Genomic DNA, 13879 nt, shown 5'->3' with positions numbered 1-13879 from the left:
AGGCAGTTCTTCCAAGCACCCTCTCAATCCGATGTTGGATCTGACTTCCCTCCCTCGTTCCTAGCTCCAAACCAGGAGGTTCTGAGGTTGTTGTTCTCTGTCCACAGCACATCACCCAACATCCCAACTCAGCTCTAACACAATTATCAAGGGAGTTATAACACACTAGAGGCATTTCCATCCATGAGCTTCTAAATAACCCAGAGCTGCCTGCAGCTTAATCTCATGGAGCAACTTGTCAAAACATTTTACATCTACAGAGAAGAAAACTACAACCTCTGATAGTCTGGAGCAGGGCACTTGCCTGTGATTGCCTAATTGCTTGGGAAGTAAGAATCTGGCAGCTCCAGGAGTACGTTCTGCAGGTGGTTTACACTCCTTGTAGCTGCTTTTTACCTCGATGAAGTTCCTGTTAGCACATCTACAAAGGTGCACAGCACACAGCCAAAAGTTTAACATTTCCTTGGCACCTCCTCCTAGCAAGGACGCATTTCCAGTTGGCATCTATTTGCATATTTGATACTTTCAAAACTAATTTACCGTTTATCGCCTTAATTTATATAAATCCAATGCGAGTCTCCGTCACCTCTCCAAGGGAAAGAGCCACCACTCACAAACAGAAGAGTGGGACGGACCAGCACCAAGGATTTCTGGGAATGGCTATTCATATGACCTTTTGCCAGGATCACTAATGACTTCTGCACCAGCATTTGTCTTCTGGGTAACAGAAACAATGATTTATTAAACTTGTCATTGAACATGACAATGCAATTTACTGGCTTTTATCTGGTGCCAAGCATAAAGTTTGCAAAAAGTCATTTCCCAGTAAATTGTAGCAGGGAGTGACTATGCAATGTTAGCCCCACATGAAAGAGGAAAGTAGGGGCTGCAGAGGAAAAAGTTTCACAGATTGCAAAAAACATCTCTAACTTTGACAAATGGGCTTGAAACACTCAAGTTGACTGTAGAATTGACCAACTCTGCTATTACGATTTAATTAGACAGATGTTACTGCACAACATGACTTTTTTCCCCATTTTAAGTCTGATTTTAATGCAAAATAACATATTGTTAGATCTAACTACAGGTAGAAGATCTCAGCTAAACAAAATGGAAATAACCTGTTAGGGCACAGCACTGAAACAAGACCTTGCCCTAGTTTTGCAAACACTTCATGAGGAAGCTGCAACATCTGCAAAGGGTTTCGCTCCCAGGAGAGGTGTTGAGTGTGTACATATCCCCAAGACAGACACCCACAGAGCTCTACTGGCAGTGAAACCACTCAGTAATCCCTAATGCATCAGGTAACTGCAGGTGCCTCTCAGTATTTCCTGGTGACTGGGTTCAGCCCTGTACTGCAACCACTTTCTGCAGCTTCAGAACCCTGTGGCACATCTGCAGGGGTTGTGCAGTCCAGTCTTGCTTTCTCAGAGCTGCCCACACCGGTCCCTACTCACCCTGACTCACAGCAGGTCTGTGCCCATGCACAGCAAACCCTCCCAGGATCCTCTTCCTGACCCTGCAAGAGCTCCAGTGCCACCCCCCACCCTGCAGGATCCCTCTGGCCAGCTCTGAGCTCCAAGCCTGCAGGCAGATCCCAAATTACTGATTAATGATTTCTCACCCCCGTCCTCCCCCTCCATTGCTTCGTTCTCCCTCTGCAAACCTCCGACCTGGGTTAGTTCAGGCTCTGAAATCAGCCCACGTAGTGCCTGTGTTGGTTCACCAGTCTGATGATCTGGTTTCCACATTGTCCTCCTGCCTTCCATTCAGATATTCCTGAGGAGCCACCCAAATCCATCCCTAAGGAAGGTCTGATTAATTTTTTACAGAGGGCAATTATTGTATTTTTTTAAATTGAAACCACAATTACTACAAACACATCAGCTCTTGAGATTCAACTCTGCCATTTGCCATCCTGGTCACCTGCAAACACGTTGTTTGTGATGCTTTCTTTTAATCCCGTTAATGCTCAATGACCTTTTCAAAATGCTCTTTTATTCTTGGTTCATGTTCCAATCCTGGTCACAAAAGTTTTGGAACTGCTCAATTGAAATGGAGAGGTTTTTTTCTTGCAGAAACAGCCAAGTTCAGCAAGTTGGTCCCAACCTGACAGATCCAGGTTCTCCTTGCAGTCAACTGCAACTTAAATTTTGTTCTATGAGGAATTACATCAAAAAAAAATTGAGAAAAGGCACATAGTTAGAGCAGAAGGGGGAGTGTATTTCCAAGGTGACAGCAAACATCACATGCTCATGACAACACAACTAACACACACACTGAACAGCCCTAACTCAGGATGGTGCTGTGTCCCAGCCTCTCAGAGCTGCAGCTGCCTGGCTCTACGTGCAAACTCAGCATCTTTCTGTCCTGGAGGCTGTAGCCAGGGTTGTAAATTCATGAGATTACTCTGGCAAGTAACCGGATGCCTGGCGAGGCAGAGAAGGGGCACAGGGGATCTCTCATCAGCCTCATCCTCAGCACTCTCCCATTACCTAAAAGGTCAAAAAAGTAGGTTAATATGCCTTTTGCCTGGATCTTGCACCAACTACTTTGCTGACTGTCCTGCAGTCCTGAAAGTCCAGTTTTGCCCCAGGAATCCAAGTTCTGAACTAGGAAGCTCATAGTTTTACATACACACAGGCAGTAGGAAAACCACACCTCCAGTTAACAACATATTCATGCTTCCCAGAATTCCTTCCCTCAATTCCCAGACTTGCCTATTCTTGAAGTCTTTCCATGCTTTCCTTGCCACTGCTGACCTGCCCTCGATTGCACCTGCAGACAGGCAGTGTGTGCCAACACCACAGATAATTCTGCAGAACTTTTAATCAATTCAAGCAGCAGAGACAGTTTCTGCACAAGCAGAGCTTCACCTGGGACGTGCCACCTTCAACCCACAGTAGATTTCTCCCTCACTCTACTATGAAGTTAATAGTTATTCCATTTGGCCAGTTTTTCACCTCCCCAAGCTCTGGAACAGCCCTGCCTGGACTCACAGCTGCTGAGGCTGTATTTGACCATCCAGTGGGGCACTGTCAATGCTAAGCCAAGATTACACCCAAACCTCTCTGTGATGACCCCTAAACGTGCAGGGTGACAGCACTCAGTGGAGAAATACAGCTTTAACTGCTGTGGTCAGCACAGTGAAGTGATATTTTACCTCATTCTTCCATTTCGTGGTTCTCTCCTCCTTTGAATTAACTCCCCAAAAGCCCCATCTCTTGTTTCTGGAGCCTGTCTCAGGTTGCAGCCCAGGCTCACAGCCAGACCCCACCACCTGGGCAGGCAGAAGCTTTTTAAACCCTGATCTCTACCAAAGCAAAAACGATCAGGGAAGGCAGGACATCACCTTCAAACTCAGCAGTTTGTCTAATGGAAAAGACAGAAAGTAACACCTGAAGAAATGCAAACAAAATTCCCTGAAAGAATAAGGAGTATTTTATTTATGGTGGCTTTAGGCAACTAAGCTTCTGTCTTCAGTGCAGTCTCAACCCTTTTTCCTTCCACACACAAAATCCTCTTAAGTGCTGTTTTCAGTCTTGTTTCAGCTGATGCTGCTAAAATTGTGAGATCCTGAGTTCTGCTTTCACCAGGCTGGTAACCCTCCCACTCTGCAACAAGGACGTGATTGCAATTTCAAGTCAATGCACCAGGAAAGAGCTCAGCTCCACTTTCTGTAACCAAAAGTCCTGGAGGACATTCTCCTCACTCAGGGACACATCCCTGGCAAGGACAGGCTCTGCAGCACGGCTGCAAACACCTGGAGTCCTGTCCCAAGAGTTTAAACCCAGTCGGGACTCCTAAACCAACCCTGCACTGAAAATAATACAGGCACACTGCTGAAATATAAGGTTTAATTTGCATGGAGCAAGAAGAAAGGACGTCATTTATGAGCAGAGCAGCCAGGTAAGTCAAGTGCCTGCAAATCCATTCCCCAGTTCTTCAACTCACCTTGAAAGGTGCAGCACAAGGAGCACGAGCTCAAAGCAGGCCGAGTATTTCCTTCCAAACCCTGGGAAAGGAAGGGAGGGCAAAACACCAGCACCAGATAACACAAGAAGGTTAAGCTTCTGGTTGATGCCAAGTCTCAGGCCACCACTGCAGGAAATACAGCACAAGGTATCACCTAATGCAACTAAAGTAATTCCAAACAGAAGTCTATTTAGGGCACAAATAAGGAATAGTTTTTAATTCCTCACTCAAAGCTTGGTTGTACCTAAAAATTCAGGAGAAGGAGAGGATTCCACTACATCTGGCATTACTCAGACAGCACCTGTTCTGGGAAATTATATTGTAATTAGAGAACAAGCAAAGCCCCTTCCTCAAGTACCCCATGTTTTCTCTCCATGATAAATTCCCTCAGTTCAACAGGGAAACATCTTGAAAACTTACTCAACCCACATTCCCCCTTGTGTTCCACGAAGGAAGTCTCAAAAGCTCACCTGTGTCTCATCTACCACTTCCCAAGACAACGTGTTTGGAGGCAATCAGGATTAATAAGTGAATTCTGGCCACGGGACAAGGTCCAGGTGACAGGAACCCTGAATTACTGAAGCTCCAGTAAGTCCCAACAGCTTAACACTCTGCAGTGGTTGAGTTACAGCTCTCAGCCAGGTATCTACACAGAGTATTTGGTCAATTCTCACAGAAAAGTCAACATGAACCCCTCAGTCAAGGACTATTAAATAATTAAGAAGGCATCACACAAAAGATGAAGAAAAAAATCAGTTTATACTCTGGTTTAAAGTGGCCACACCTCCACTGCCCTGCCCGGAGTTCTTGATCTCTATCTTCTAATTAACACAACCATTCAGAAAACAAAATGTGGGGTAAAGCCCAGCTAGAGAGAGCAGGAAGCTTGGGAAAAGCTTATACTGGTCAGACATATTAATTGCTCCTTCAAGGATGAAACCTCAGTGGTTAAAGAAATTAAAATTTGAAATCCCACGTTTTTAAGTGAGATTTTTTTTTTCACCCTTATTCCAGGAAGTGGCAAAGGATTAGGAAAAACTGAATGGTAAACATGCTTTGGACCTTGTGCATTAAGAAGAGAGACAAAGATTTATTTGGTTGAGGGTTTTTAAATTTCAGGACTCCTTGCATGACTCAGTGGGAAAGTAGGAAAGTTCATGCCCTTTATAAATCCCTCTATAAAGTGACTGAATAAAAAAATACCAATAAAAACAGAAGATGAACATCATTTTCAGTATCTTCTACTTCTGTAATCATCTCTTTTGCCTGAAAAAAAATATCCTTAAATATCCTTAAACCACATTGAATGAAAGCGAGGTAGAAAAACAGGGCTGAGCACGGATGGAGCTCTGAGCAACCTGGCCTGGTGGGGGGTCCCAGCCCACGGGAGGGCTTGGACTACAGGGCCTGTTAAGGGCCTTCCAACCCAAACTACCCTGTGATTCCACAGCCCCAAACTGCAGTCACCCTGGCTGGACAGGCACCTTTCACTGCTCCAGCACAACTGCTCTCCTGAGCAGGCACTGAAAGCACTGCTGGATTTCACTCTGATGAAGCTCCACCATGGTCTGCACCAGCTCAGGGGGGAAACCCCAACAAAACACTTCTCTACAAGTTTATTTAGTGGGGTAAGGAGCTATTTGGACTTGACCAAATATCCCCCCAAAGGGCAGACAGGAAAATAAACACAAGTACTGGAACTGCACAGCAAGTTTGCAGTCTTTATTTATATATTTAGATATTTATTTTCTAAATTATTATAGACTATTTGGGTATAAACTTGAGTTTTAGGGCTTTGGGGTGACCTAACTGTGTGGGGGTGACCTAACCTTCAGTACCTGAAGGAGCCAACAGGAAAAGATGGAGGTAGATTGTTTACAAGGGCCTGCAGTGACAGGAAAAAGGGGAACAGCTTCCCACTGACAGAGAGCAGGGTTAGATGGGTTATTGGGAAGGAATCCTTCCCTAGGAGGGGGTGAGGCCCTGGCACAGGGTGCCCAGAGAAGCTGTGGCTGCCCCATCCCTGGGAGTGTCCAAGGCCAGGTTGGACAGGGCTTGGAGCAGCCTGGGCCAGTGGAAGGTGTCCCTGCCCATGGCAGGGGGTGGAACTGGATAGGCTTTAAGGGCCCTTCCAACCCAAACCATTCTGGGATTCAGTGGTCCATCAAAGCCAAACTGGCCCAGCACAGAGCACTGGGGAGCACTGCATGGTGATGTGCAACACGAAGCTCCCCAGCAATCCTTCACACAGGGAAGTCAAGGGATGGAAGGAAATCAAAACTGACAGCTGTGGAAGCACAAACTGAATAGGGCAGCAATGTCTCCTTCCCAAAGAAAGTCATTTCTCAACTCAACTACAGTAATAAAGACTAAAAATAGGCATTCAAAAGAGCTGAGCTGCACTTTCATTTTGCTTCACTCCCAGATGTCAACTAGTCCCATATCAGCACATATATTTACCATTTGAGGAAATCCTGTTTGAACAACTTCAGCTTGTGCATGCTTTTCCTTCCCTACTCAACCACAAGATTAAGCATCAGAGCAATGGCAGCATTCCCTATCCCAGTGATACCCTCTGACTTGATTATTTTGGGAATGTGCCGTTTAGGATAACATTTGGCTAAGGTCACCCTCTTGGCTTGGCCGATAAAACAGACTCCACCAAACAGCTGAAGCTGGTGTTTCTTACAAGGCACGAGATGCAAAGGCCTTGCTGTGGACATTGCAAACATCCCCTGAGCTCTCACACAGGGTGGGTGTCAAAAGGGACACAGCCAGGTTAGAGACGGGCTCAGGCTCCAGACAAACAACCCCTTCCCTGAAAAACTCAGTGACTGAGCAGCTCCTGAGGTTGGTGTGCTGGGTGTCACTGTCACATCACACCCCCTGGGCCACATCTTTGCCCTTCTCAGCTGCCTCTCAAATCCTACAAGGATGATGCCAGCCAGCACTACACAAGACAAACTGACTTTATGGTTGACTGAATCATAAATTTTCCTAAAATTGTCCTCCTTTTCCTCAACAGTTGCATAGCAGAAGAAATCCCTGCTAACATGATCAGACCAGTTTATGTAACCCTGGAAAAAGGGATTTATTTTTTACAAGGAGTAACTGGATTCCATCCATTCATAGCCCACAATTCCAGAAATCTCAGCCAATCCACTCTCCCAGGTCCTGCTTTCCCTGAACAGTGCATTTTGTTTATTTTTAGCTCAGGAGACACATCCATCCAGGCAGTTGTCAAGCTTCATGTGCTGCCCTGCCCTGTTTCACTGAGCACCTGACTGAAATGTGGACCCAGTTCCAAGTTCTCCCTTCAGCTCCCCAGGAGCAGGGACTTGAAACAAAGTCCCACCTCTGCTCTGCACAGATATTGGTAACCCTGTGGTGCCAAGAAGGTGTTTGACCCAAAGTGCTGCACCACACCAGCTGCCCCGAGCTCTTCTCTGCAATAAAAGGGCCATTACATCATTTTAATGATCCATTTCTGTATCCTAGTCTCAGATCACTAAAATTAGAGATCCTGGAAGCACCCTAAAGTCTGGGTCTGCACTTGAGTTGAAACTGGAAGCTACAGGTTCTTCCCTGAAGTCCACTCAGTATTGGAAACCACCACATCCTGCTGGAAGTTCTGATCAAATTTCTCCTCTGTGATCTCCATAACTAAACATGAAAATATCAGATGGCAGTATACGCTCTTAAAACTCAGGAAATTTTATAAAGCATTTGTGCTCTACTTCTTTCAGAAGACTGGCAGTTATACTGAAACCCTGACTGCAGGTTTTTATATCCCTTAAGGGAGTCGGTACCATCCTTGTTATTGTAGTGGAAGCCTCCTTGTTTTCCTTGCCCTCTTCTCCGGGGAGGAATTTTGCCATGGCACAAGTCAGGATAGTCTGCTGGAAACCCAATTTCAAATTCCACAGTCAGGCCTCACTCAGAGATTTCAGGATGTTAAAAGAAGCTACACAACTGCAATAAGATGCTCCCTCCTGTCAGAAGGCAGGCACAGCACCTGAACCCATGAGAGGAGCAGAACTCTGGTCTCTTCTCCACCTTTCACCTGACACTAAAGATCTTTATCCAGCATGAGACAGGTGGCAAAAAACATACAGCACTGCCTCTGAAATTCTGATGGTTGAAGGTAAGAAGGCAAGGATTACACTCGTTTGGTTATCACCATTTGTATTGCCGGTCTCAGGGTTGTTCTTCTATAAATCAAATACATTTGCACATTCTGAAATTGTTATGCTGGAAAACCTGAATTATAAATTTCTAAACAGCATAAGGTGATGTGATTTCCTACAAGCGATTCCATCCCTGAGGGGGCTGTGGAAAAGCCCCTGTCCACAAACGCAGGGAAGGGCCTGTGCAGCTCCCATTTTATCCCTCCCCCGGCTCGGGGAAGGAAAGTTGTGAGCCCCGTGGAGGAGCAGCCCAGGCTGCAGCACCCCCTGCTCCGGCTGCGCTTGGCTTCCCTGCATTTCGCAGCCTCCAGGAGCTCCCAGGACAGGAACACCAATCCCGCCTCCCGACGGGGGAGAGAACTCGGATTTAAGCACAGCAGCAACAGCGGATGAGCCCAGCGATAGCCGGGCGGTACCACCCGCCGCCAAAGCGGAACCGCTCCCGCCGGGATCCCACAGCCTTCCCTCCGGGAATATCGCCCGGACCGGGCGCAGGGACCGGGCAGTGACCGGGCAGCGACGCCCCGGGCGGGCCCTCCCGAGATGAGGCCCTCCCGCCCCTCAGGCCCGGCAGCACCGCCCGCCCCTCCGCTCCCCGCCGCCCCGGGGGCAGGCCGGGCGAGGCGCCTGGAGCGCGGAGGCGGCGGCGGGCGGCGCGGCGGGGCCGCTCTCACCATGTCGGCGGGGCGGGTGCGCGGGGCGGGTGAACGGCGGCGCCTCCCGGTCCGTCGCTGTCGCTGCGAGGCCGCGGCCCGTGCGCTGCTTCCGCCGCCGCCCGCCCGGGAACATCCGGGTCAGCCCCGCCCCGCGCCCGCCCGCCAATCAGCGCCCCGCGCGCCCGCCATCGCCAAGTATGGAGCGCGCGGGCCGGGAGGAGCCACTGCGGGGGGAGGGAGGAGCCATTGCCCCCGGGGGGGGAGGGAGGGCGGCACCAAGTGCCGCGCGAGGTGCGACAGACGGCCAATGAGGGGCGGGGCGGGGGCGGGGCCTGTCGGGGCGCGCCCCCAGGGCGGGCCCGCCCTCGGTCGATGTCGGTGTCGGTGTCAGTGTCGGTGCTGGTGTCGGTGTCAGTGTCGGTATCGGTGCCGGAGCGTTGGCGCAGCGGGACCTGCTGCCCGTTACACGCACTCAGATGACCCTCAGGGCTGAACGAAGGCACCCGCCAGCCCCGTAGCAACGTTGTGGCAACCGCCCCAGCGCTGAGAACTGGGCTTTCCGGAGGTGAATTGCACTTCACAAGCCACTGCTTTTGCTGCTCGTAACGCACCCGCCAGCTCTGCAGTGACACGGAAAAACAATCAGCCTCCGGCTGCTTAGGGCCAGGGATAATTAGTGTGAAAAGGAAGTGTTCGGCGTTCTCTGGAAGCTCAGCAAGCCAGTGCCTGCTGCAAGTGGGCAGATGTTGACAGAGGTTGATGCCCTCAGGGCTCAGGCAGCTGCGATAGGAATCACAGAATCACAGAATATTTAGGGTCGGAAGGGACATCTGGAGGTCATCTGGTCCAACCCACCTACCGAGGCAGGGTGACCTGGAGGTGACCTGGAGTAGGATCCCAAATACAAGACAGAAATCAGAGTGTATAAGCAGATAAAACATTTCTACTTTGCTCAAGCTGTCACAAAATAAACATTTTTTTCCACTCCAGGACTAATTCACATTTCAGTGATCTCAGGTAAGACATCCTGACTCCAGACTCCTGACTTGTGCTCATTGTGGACCTGGGAATGTCAGAACTACAATACAGCCAGTTACCCCAGGAAAGCACCACATTCATTGTGCAACACCTTCCTCTGCAGCTTTGTTAGAACAATTCCACTGGTGCTTCACCAGTTTTGGCACCAGGATCCCAGGAACCCTCCACTGGTGCTCTCTGCACTGCAGACTTGGCCGTGGTGAGGCAAAAGCCCTTCCATTATTCTGCTGACTGCCTTGGTTTGCTGTAGAAGCTGGAAATGCTGACATCAGGAGCCACACTTGGCCTGTCCCTTGGAGATGACACTGTGGCACATCCTCCCCACAGGAGGTGACCAGGAGGGACTCAGACAGGTGTTTGTGCCTCAATTCCATCAGATACCAATCATGACCTTGTAGGAGATAACAGCTCCGGCAGCTCCTTAACCTAACGGGCCAAACCAGCCCCAGCTTTCCATTTGAAAAGGACAACCCCAGTTTCCAGGGAAGGGACCTGCTTGGACATGGATCCAGTTCCAACAGCCTGAGACAGAACTGTAAAACAGGACTTTGCACGAGCACATGAAGACCTAGCAGCTCTCACTGGTGTCCTCAGTTAGGAACAAAAAGAACCCAGAAAGGAAAGGAGAGAAAACAGGAGAATGGTCTCAGGATGAACAGGAGCTGTATTGCTTCACAGAAACACAGAAACACATTGAACTTCATCATAACCACTGCCCAATAAACCCAGGGGTGGGAGATGACCTTGCTCTGCTATGCAGCCGTATGATCTCAGAAGCCTCAAGGGCCTCCAAATTCCATTCTTTGCCCCTACTCCTCAGCCTAACCTCTTAACCCCAGTTTGTAAGATGCAGCAATCCCAAGTGGCTCCTGTTTCACAATCCCCAGATCCCTCTCCAGTCCTTATGTTCCCTCAGAGCTGCCTCCCAGCAGTAATTAAGAAAAGCGAACCTGTTCATTACACAGGGCAGATAATTCATTCATTTTCCAGGGCTCCATACATCTAACACGTGTCTTCCTTGGGACTGGGAAGCCAGAATTGCTAAATTTGACAATGCCCTTCTAAACTTCCTTATTTTTATCACAAAATTCAAGCAGAGTATTCAGTGACAACTCTACTTGTAGAAGCTTTCAGTTTTGAACAGAAACAGCTCCTATTTGCTTGCTGAAGAGGCAGAGTGGGAGCAGAATTAGGCAGCCCAGTATATTTTAAACAATTTGAGATCCAAATGAATGTCAAGGCCAAGAGGATGTTTTTCTTAGCCAAAGACATACATGCATCCTGGATTTTGTTTTCCTGTTAATAGGTATAAAGAAGAACAAACAGCTGCTTTTTGTTTTCCGAAAAAATATCTGCATTAAGGAGATCTGCAGATTCCTTCTGAAATTGATGTCACATCTTTTCTCAAATGAAGACCAGCTGCTTGCTTTGCTTGTTTACAGCAGGACAGGCTTCAGGGAATTTTGGTTGTTTGTTTATTAAGATGTAGGATGGGACTCTCCCCAGCAGGCTCCAGTTTGGAGTGTGGAGTGGATCCCAGCAGGCAGAAAATCCATGGATGTCCCTTCTGTCGGGATCTGTGGAGGGGCTGGCACCAAATACAGCAAATTCAGGGATATTCCATAAATGCCAGTGCTGTGGGGTGGCATTACCTGTGCCTTGGGCATTTCCCAAACCTCCTGGCATGGAATCACCCACCTACACAGGACAAAGTGCTCCAAAGGCTCCGTGTCAGGCATCACCCTCTGTAAAACGAGGGTCTGTAAACAAAGGAAGCAAACAATGATGTCACTTGATGGCTTAACGGCCCAGCAACATCGGGTTCATGTGCAATTAATAACGAGGCTTTTGATCCTACAATCAGCAGCTCTAAAACCCATGTGCTTTCCCTGTACATTTGATTACACTCGAGGAAGCAAAAGGATAAACACTTATTAGCATTACAAAGTACTTTTCACATTCAGCCAGAACTTCCTGAAGCGTTTGTGGTCTAGCACACTGTGGTTTTTATTTTATCCCCCTGCATGCGTGGTGAAATGCTGTTTATTTTGTTTATTCCAGCATTTCTCCAGGACCAGGGGGGTCTGTGAGAATGTGCTTAGGAACAAGATCCTGGAGAAAACTTTCATGCTTCACTAACTAGTCTTTTTTTTAAATAAAAAAACATCTTAAGCCTTTTTTTTAGGTCACATTGCCCATTTTCTTTCATGGCACTTGAAAGATATGTAAACTTTTATGAGGAGTTCTCATAAATTGAATTTACTGCTGCAAGAGTCTTCCAGCAATGGTAAAGTTTAGCTTGCTGGGTTTTATTAGTCAGAGTCAGTAAACCAGCAGCATCACTTGATTTGAGGCTGAAAACCGAGCATTTCTTGGAAACTAATATAGGAAAAAGATACCTACAACACCACCCAACGTCTTGGAATTCTGTCTCCAAGCCACAGATAGTTCTCACTATGGAGATCTTTGTACACAGTGTCAAAATAGCACACAAACAATAAAAAAGTCTCCCATTCCAATCCCAAAGCAGCTTTGCTGAGTGTACTCTTGGAACATGAAGGTTCTAAGAGTTCCCCCATTTCCTGCAGGAACTGATGAGTAAATCCAAATACCACGGTTAATGAAAAACAACATATTGCCCGTTTAGTGTGAGGTTTGAGGCATTCCCATCCCTGCACTAAGAATGTTAAACCCAACTTTTTCCACTCCATCAGCACCCAAGATGTCCATGCCCTGAAGGACTCCCCAGTTTTTCCAGCACGCCTGCTGCATTTCCTAGGATGCTGTTTATTGCTCTGCTTGCAGCTTCTCCTTTAACTTTATGTTTTCAACACAGAAATCTGAACAGACAAGAGCTTTCACAAATGTCTTCAGCCCGATCAAAGAGTATTGAGAACATTCTGTCCAACTTGGTCATTAACTGTAGCAATAATATCTGTCATTAAAACAGAATCAAGGAGAAGCTGATTAAATACACCAGAAGGAAACAAAACTTTCTATTTCCTTACTCCTTCCTTGACACGTTGCGCTTGAAGCCTGCTAATAAACCAGCCAAGAGAATTGTGAGGGCCTGGGTTTGTTCTTACTACAACAGTCATAGGTCACCAGTGAGAGTCTGTATGGAATTAGCCAGGGACACGGACAAATGGCAAAACATGCTTAAAGGCTGGAAAAGAGCACTTTTTCATGGCTTATTCATCAGAAAACCTCATCAATACAGCACTCAAGGAGTTCTTCTGGTCTGCTAATCGAAATAATGATCACAGAATAGTACACTGCAAATAAAGACATGAAATGTCCCAACAGTGCTTTTGCCTGGAATTTAAGAGTTAGCAAAAACTCAGGTCAGTATTTCCATGCAAGTGCTTTACTCCTGAAATTCTGGGGGCAAACTTCATCTTTACAGCTAGCTCCAGCAGCAGAAAGCAGAATTAGTACAATGAGCTATGACACATCTTGTTCCATTTTTCCAATTTCTGCCTCAACCAGCCATACCTGACAGCTGGAACCAGCACCACCCACTGAATCCAACAAAAGCAGCATCAGCACAGACACAAAATGTGCTAATTAAGGGGAATGTGATCACCATGAAAAGCCTGAGTGGTGTTTCACTGCATCACAAGATGTCCCTCCTGCAAGTCAACTCAGCCTTCAGACTATTGTTCATCCCCACAGGATCCAACTGCCATCCACATAAAATCAATAAGGATGGAACAGGAGACTTAATGGAGTCTCTGGCACCTTTCCCATTTCAGGACAAAGTCCTGCTGAGGAGGGGTTTCTTTTTCCTCAGACTTCAGGCTTAAACTTGTTGTTGCTTGGGTTGCTGAAAGGTTTTCAAAGAGAAAATGAGGCATCAGTGCCTGCTGGTGAATGTGTCTTATGTCTAGGAGTTAAAATCCAACACACCAGTGTAGGGTCCGAGAGCTGGAGGTTCTTGCTCACATCTGAGCTCTCTGAACATGAAAAAAGAGTTCATGTTGTTTAAAACTGCAGGAGAAGTTAGGTGTGTATTCTTTGTAA

At 47.4% G+C, this 13879-nt stretch overlaps 1 protein-coding gene across 5 annotated transcripts in view; it reads right to left on the bottom strand.

Annotated features, from left to right (window-relative positions):
- CAPZB (capping actin protein of muscle Z-line subunit beta) overlaps positions 1-13879 on the bottom strand; it is a 66733-nt gene that overhangs the window by 49216 nt on the left and 3638 nt on the right. For 2 of the 5 annotated variants that reach the window (XM_050322344.1, XM_050322345.1), the window contains exon 1: positions 8837-8952. The exons of 2 other annotated variants lie outside the window; for them this stretch is intronic. In XM_050322344.1, coding sequence (XP_050178301.1) covers positions 8837-8839 — 3 coding nt within the window. In that variant the 5' untranslated portion in view covers positions 8840-8952. Of the gene's footprint in view, positions 1-3954; positions 4015-8836; positions 8953-13879 lie in introns of those variants that run through there. One more of the 5 variants, XM_050322346.1, reaches the window with a different exon arrangement.

The sequence above is a fragment of the Myiozetetes cayanensis genome, unplaced genomic scaffold, assembly GCF_022539395.1.
Source record: "Myiozetetes cayanensis isolate MyiCay16 unplaced genomic scaffold, myiCay2020 scf28, whole genome shotgun sequence".
In the NCBI taxonomy this organism is placed as follows: Eukaryota; Metazoa; Chordata; class Aves; order Passeriformes; family Tyrannidae; genus Myiozetetes; species Myiozetetes cayanensis.
This window is presented reverse-complemented; position numbering and strand designations above follow the sequence as displayed.